The sequence below is a fragment of the Phaethon aethereus genome, assembly GCF_964289735.1.
Source record: "Phaethon aethereus genome assembly, chromosome: 11".
NCBI lineage: Eukaryota > Metazoa > Chordata > Aves > Phaethontiformes > Phaethontidae > Phaethon > Phaethon aethereus.
The window spans coordinates 13843258-13849867 of record NC_138587.1 but is presented as its reverse complement, the minus strand read 5'-3'; the positions used below and the strand labels follow the sequence as shown (position 1 = coordinate 13849867).

Genomic DNA, 6610 nt, shown 5'->3' with positions numbered 1-6610 from the left:
GCCTCCACTTGCTCCCTCGCTGCAGTCAGACAGGGGCAAATGCTACTCCAGCAGTACCACTGGTCTCTGGGCTGAAGCAGCGGCAGGGGCTCCATGTCTGCACATAAGCAGCGAAACCACAGCGTGCAAAGAAAGGATGGCGTCCCCGGTCAGTGTGTATGTGTGTGTGCACATCCGCCGTCTCGGGAGCCAGGGCAGGGCAGAAGGGCTCTTTGGAGAGCATAGGTTTGAGCCATGGGAGCAAGGGCAACTTGTGAGCCCAAGGCAGCATGGCTGCACCGCTCACAAGCTCTCTGGAATGGGGCTATACACCGAATTTATGACCTCTTAAGTCATCGCATTTACAATTTATATTCTCTAGTCTTTTAATCTCAGCAATAAACTTGGACTTAACCTTTGCTGAGGCAGTGTGGAAATTTCACTGTTCCTGGCAGCCCCATGTACGAGATGCCCATAGGCAGGACCAGAACATGCTTCCTCATGGCTTCAATGTGGGGTGTCTTCTCCAGTTCCTGGCTCCCAGTAATCAGTGACCGATCAGTCCTCCACCTTGATTGCCCAGACCCTTTCTTGGATGTAGGTGTAACACACTAGCAAACACTGGGGGACAAACACCTACAGCAGTCCCCTACATTCCCTCTTACCTTCTAGAGAAAGGGGCTGCTTCTTTTAATCAGGGGGATTCAGGTCTATGTGCACATCATCAGGACCCTCACCTAAGTTTTGTACCACTTGGGACCGTCCCATCCCCTGCAAACCAGCCCCACTGGTGCATTTTTACCCACCTAGAGTTGCTTTACTTCAGAGATCCACATCAGAAGAACCATCTCCAGAAGGTTTCCTGCTGGAGCAGTGGCTCTCAACTGGAACTGGTCTCCAAAGTAGGCACCTCCTTCACAAACTGAGACCTAAAATTGAGATGGAATTGGCACTGATAAACCTACTAACAGAGGCAGGCCCTCCCTGCTTGGATGAACCCCACGCTTTCAGAAAAGGGTGGTATAATTTCCGCAGAATGCTTGAGTGGCCTCAAATAACACACTGAACTGTCAGGCACAAACCCAAGCAATGGCGTGAGCCAGCACTGAAATAATGAGAAGCTGATCTACAGCTTTTCCCCTCTGGTTTATTAAATGAATGCTCCACATACCACTTCCCACTGACTGGAGACAGAGAGAAAATCCCAGGACAGTAACTCATCATCCTTTCTTCCCCTGAGAAGATTCAAGGCTGTGGCTATGTATGGATGTTGTGAAGTGATAAAGTTGCTGCGGCTTCGCGAGTTACCACGCATCAGCTGAGCCGTGCTGTCTGACCGCGCGCGTTCTCCCGGCTCCCTGCAACTGGGTGGTAAAACATGTTTGCTCACGATGGGGCTGGAGCAGGTACACCGTCGGCGGGCTCCAGATAAGCATGCTTTGCTGATAAGCAGTGCCTCATTAAGCCCCAGGACTCAACGGCTTGCAACACAATCCTTGGCCCAGAAGTCCCTCCTCTTTTCAAGTTGTAGCCCTCAGTCATGGAACTGGCAATGGGAAACCGCTCTGGGAAAGCGGTCAATATTGAATTAATTCCTGTGCATAGCATGGAGAGGAAGGAGGGTCAGGGACCATGCCGAAGAGGAGAAATAGTAGGAGGACTGGCCAACCGTGTTGCTGAGTACAACCTCAGCATAGCCATACCTGGATGAGGATAGTGCAGGTGACACATGGAGATGACCCAGGCAATGAAACCAAAGTGCTCTGAATTCTGCTGGGGTTAGAGTCCATAGACACAAGTTACAGCACTGTTTGGGCTTTCCAAGACTGAAGCAAGGCCTTGCCCTGGGCACGGGGCACAATCTAACATAAAATAGCATGTCAGGCTCACCCTTGACTCCACTAAGCAGGACCAGGTCTCCTCTTTGGCTTCATACCTCAAAAAGCATGGTTTCATGAGGTTCCTGCCCCTGGCCACCACCCAGAAGCTGGTGATCTTCTTGCCTGAATCTTGGTTTAGCCTCAAGCCCCAACCTGGGGCTCAGAAAAGCTGAATAGAGACCCAGCTCTCTGGATCCTCCTACAGCTCTGTCTCCCAGCCTGCACTCCATGGAGCCATCCCATCTCCCATCCCACAGCCAACCTCCATGCTGAACCCGGCACGTGGGATCAATGCACAGGACACATCGAGCCTCCCTCCTGCCCATGGAGATGGGAATCCATATCATTTAAGTCTTTTCTGCTCAACATTCACAGCTGCAAAAACAGTAGGCAAACTCCTGACCTCCCAAGACTAAACACCAGGTACCTAACCTACACCATCTCTCCTCTGGTCCACTCAGACACTTTTGAGGTGGCAGCTACACCTGTTTAGGACAGGTTCTTCTTATCAAGATGTTGCCCTTGTATTTTGAGAGGCAAGGAGACATTCTCTGGGGCAAATTTTCTATTTCTTTCTCAGTCTTTTTCTGAAGTCAGGCAGGTCCCGTCCCCCCGGTCCCCTCCAGCAGGAGGTCAGCCTAATGCGTCCATCCCCAGCCGTGTTCCGCGGGAACATGGCTGAAACGGCGAGTGCAGCATCCCCTCCGATGAGGCTGCCCTGGGGGTAGGCGTCCGATGACAGTTTGACTGGTGGCGTGAAGTGCGACTCGTGTTTGTTTGGATAGTCAAAGGACTTGGAACAAATGTCTCCGACTCATGTTGGTTTAGATAAAAGGACTCCGGCCTTGTCACAGGATCAATGGGGCTGGCAAGAAACCACTCATGTAGACCCTCTTTGCCCCCAGACCCTTTTAGAATACAAAATAATAGTAACAACAACAGCAGCAACATTTTCACAGCTCAGGGACGCTCACTCCTTTCTGGACCAGGGCGTGTTGGGGTGCCAAGAACAAGGTCAGGGATCAGGCTACAAGTCTGGGGTCACCTGCAGTCTGGGTGACCGAAAGCTTGGGGCGTTTCGCAGATTAGTGCCTTGTGTTTCGTTTCCCACCCTGACCTGGCTGACATCCCCTTCCCTTCCAGACCCGATGCCTGGCTGGGAGGGAAGAGCAGGCTGGATGTGGCGGTGCCTGGAGTTGGGGCCGGGGGGACAGGGACCGCTGCATCCGCATCCATCTGGTGAACTGAAGCAGCGAATGAAGGAAAAGGCAGGAGGGGGTGGGTAGAAGAGAAAATCCCAAAGATCCTCGGATAATAAGCACCATTAAGGTTAGCCTGTCTCATGATTGTTTCTTATTAAAAAGAGACTGTACTTTATCTGTGCAGGATATGCCGTTTGGATGAGGGAATTAGCAGAGTGACTGCCTCCATATCATCTAATTAGCAAAAATGTTGATAAGCAGATACAATCACATGTGATTAGGATCCTTTTAAAAAGCCACTCCATTAATTAAATAGACAGAAAGGCCGCCTCCAGCCCTCGCGTGCCACTGATTAGAATACAAATATTTACACTAATCTCACCTCCATCAGCCATGGGACACTTTTGAGTATTTTTAGTGACATCAGATTACTATTGATTTTCATCCCCAATGTCAGACCATTTTGTTAGTATCTGAAAGTGCTGCCTTCAGTTTCGGATGCTTTAAATCATGTTAAGGGTTTATCTTAATGACGCTGCTGATAACCACTGTTCAGGTCACTCGTACTTTCTCTTCAAAGAACACAGCCTGGGCTGGTTTTTATTGTTTGTACTTGAGATTTAAGATACGAAAAACATTTCTCATTTCAAAGCCTTGGTTTCTAGGGATGGGGCTGACAGGCTAGCTTGGGTCTTGTTACTTGATGTGTGCATGTCTCTCCCATTTCCCTTTCTCTCTGCCTCTCCTCGACCCTTTCTTTTTTCCCTGCAAACCCTTTTGGCTCACAGCAGTGGCCTCTCTTGAATGGCTGCTAATCTTCGACGCCTGCTGCAGGCAGCAGACAGACAGGCAGTGAGCGTCCCCCGTTCGGGGATGACAGGAGAAAAACACTCCCTACTTTTCAGATGGGTAGGATGCACTAAATCCAAGACAGATAATCCAGTGCGCCAGCCAGTCTGCGACGGGCACTCATCATCAAAAGCAAGTATGGGAGGAGATGATTTGCAAAGAGACAGCGTAAGGCAGAGTCATCTCCTTCCTTCCACGCACAGCCCCACTCTCTGCAGCGGATTAACGCCTGGGACCCTCCAACAGACTTCTCTGATGTCCCATTTTCCCTTCTGAGGAACAGCAATTGAACTTGTCTGTCTTGAGTTCATGTGTTATCCCTGTTGTACATGCATCCACCTTGGGACAGATATCCAAAAGAACACATAGAAAAGAGGCTAAGGTTGTTAATGAGCTTCATTCTCGGCATTTATTTTGGTACCAGTGTGACAGCTAAGCTCTTCTGGAAGTGTTAGGTTTGGATATAAACTCAGAAGAGATCATGATGACCATCTAAACATCATCTTAGGAAAAAAGGCCCACTCTGGGTTAAAAACAGTCACATGAGGAGATTCTAATGATTCATTAACTTCATCATGAAGAACATGCAACTTATTTGGAGTTAAATATGGCTAGTGCCACCTTCTAACTGCTTTCTCCAGGAGCCTGAAGATCCCTGTGCCATTGAATTTCTGTTTCCATGCAGGTTCTTACAGACTATGATGAAGCTGACACTGAACTTCCCCTTAATACTAAGACACTTTCCCCAAGTATCTCTCTCCAGAGAATATTTTCCAAACCCTTAATCACATATTAGAGCTCTTCCCTGAGTCTTCTCCAATTTATCAATGCTTTTCCCACACTGTGGGTAGCCAAACTGCAAACAGCTTTCCTACAGCTGCTGCTATAGCATAATATGCCCCATAGAGGTAATATGGCCTCGCTATACCACACGTGCCTGGACTGCACACGAAACCACACTGAGTATCTGAGAATCCCACGTTTTGGCAGGTGCAGGCAAAAAAATAATCTAACAAAGTCATACATCACAGTTGTGACATCACGGCTACATCAGGCATCTACATCTGCCTTTAAAAACGTAAGGCCAGTGACAACCAGCTCTACCCTAGAATGAAGTCAACTGATCAATGATTGGCTGAGCCCCCTCCGAGGTCACAATCTCATGACTTGTGGACCACAGGCTTAAAAAGAAAGGACACGGTCAAGCAGCACTTTTCTCCCTGTGTGGCCTCGTAATGCAAAAGGACAGAACAGATCAAGGGGTGAACCGAGCATCTACCCCACGCTGAGGAGCACAGCGGCAGCAGGTGTCCAGGAGTCTCTGCATACTGACCATCAGTATCCTTGGTCTTCGTGTCCTTGGTGAGAGAGAGGTACCAGGAATCTTTCACACAGCCCCACCTTTCCTTTGAGATGGTGGATTATTACAAAGTCCTCGGACTGCAAAAAAGTGCCTCACAGGATGATGTTAAGAAATCCTACCACAAACTGGCACTAAAATGGCATCCTGATAAGAATCCCAGCAACAAGGAGGAAGCTGAGAAGAAATTCAAAGCAGTCGCTGAGGCATATGAGGTTTTGTCCGACCCTCAGAAACGATTGCTCTATGACAGGTCTGTTAAGGAGAGCAGATCCCACAGAGGAAGAAGTGCCATGGGGAGTCATAACAACTCCTTTGATTCCCCTTACGTATTCCATGACCTCGAGGAAACCTTTAGGGAAGTCTTTGGAGGGATAGATCCCTTTGTACATGTTTTCTGGGACCCCTTCAACAACATCAGAAATAATGGTGAAAACTGGCACAGGACAAGTGGAAGAGGAAGAAGCTCCACCCTGTTTTCTGACTTTGTGGAGTCATTTATGCCATGGGATTCTTTCAGCCCCAGCGAGCAGTCTGCCTTCTCCTCTGCTGAGGACACAGCTGGGCCACACAGTGTCAGTTCAGTGCTAACCACTACCGAAGTGATCAACGGCAAGAAGATCACCACCCGGAAAATCATCAAGAATGGGCAGGAGAGAACAGAAGTGGAAGAAGATGGCCAGTTGAGGTCTGTGACAATAAACGGAAGAGACCACCTGAACTTATAACGTCCCTCAGCACAAACATTAACTGCAAGCTGTAGGACGTGCTCTCATTGCTCAACGGATGGGATCTACTACAAGTATTAATAAACGCTGAGTTCATGACACAACCGATGCAGACTTCTCAATGGTTGGGAACAAATACTTCACAGGTAAAGATAAGGAGTTATGCTGAAGAGAGGGACTTTACTAACCCTGTGTAAGGTGATACATAGTGCTTGTTCAGTAAAGAAGCATAGCAGATGTATGTGAAAGCAACCTTGCCAGTTTGCCTAAGAGACCAAGTTGATTAATATAACAAGAGGAGACAGGCTGGTTGATGGAAAGGTAAGAAAGAGCTCTACAACAAGCTATTTGTCCTCTTCCCACCCCTTGAAATGCCAATCTTGAAGTCTACTAGCTGGAAGAATAAAGACTTATGTGACTCTCATACACAACCCTGAGGCTGAGTGAAGAATATCCTACCTTTGGCGTGTGAGAAGATGCATATTCATTGAAAAAAAATTTTTGTACACAGGCAAGAAAACGGGGAACATTCAGTGGGTCACACAGAGCCTGAGGAGAGGGACTGGCACAGGAAAAGCCAATGGAAGGAATAAAATGTTGTTCCTCAGACTG

At 48.3% G+C, this 6610-nt stretch overlaps 1 protein-coding gene across 1 annotated transcript; it reads left to right on the top strand.

Moving 5' to 3' along the window:
- The first annotated feature begins 5235 nt into the window (after nt 1–5235).
- Nucleotides 5236–6090, top strand: DNAJB8 (DnaJ heat shock protein family (Hsp40) member B8). The gene has a single exon (XM_082004545.1). It carries the CDS (start codon nt 5324–5326, stop codon nt 5996–5998), a length of 675 nt encoding a protein of 224 aa, XP_081860671.1. The 5' UTR covers nt 5236–5323; the 3' UTR covers nt 5999–6090.
- The last annotated feature ends 520 nt before the right edge of the window (nt 6091–6610 follow it).

What these genes read in the sequence shown, in the direction of transcription:
- DNAJB8 (XM_082004545.1), top strand. Translation starts at nt 5,324, where the DNA reads ATGGTGGATTATTACAAAGTCCTCGGACTGCAAAAAAGTGCCTCACAG.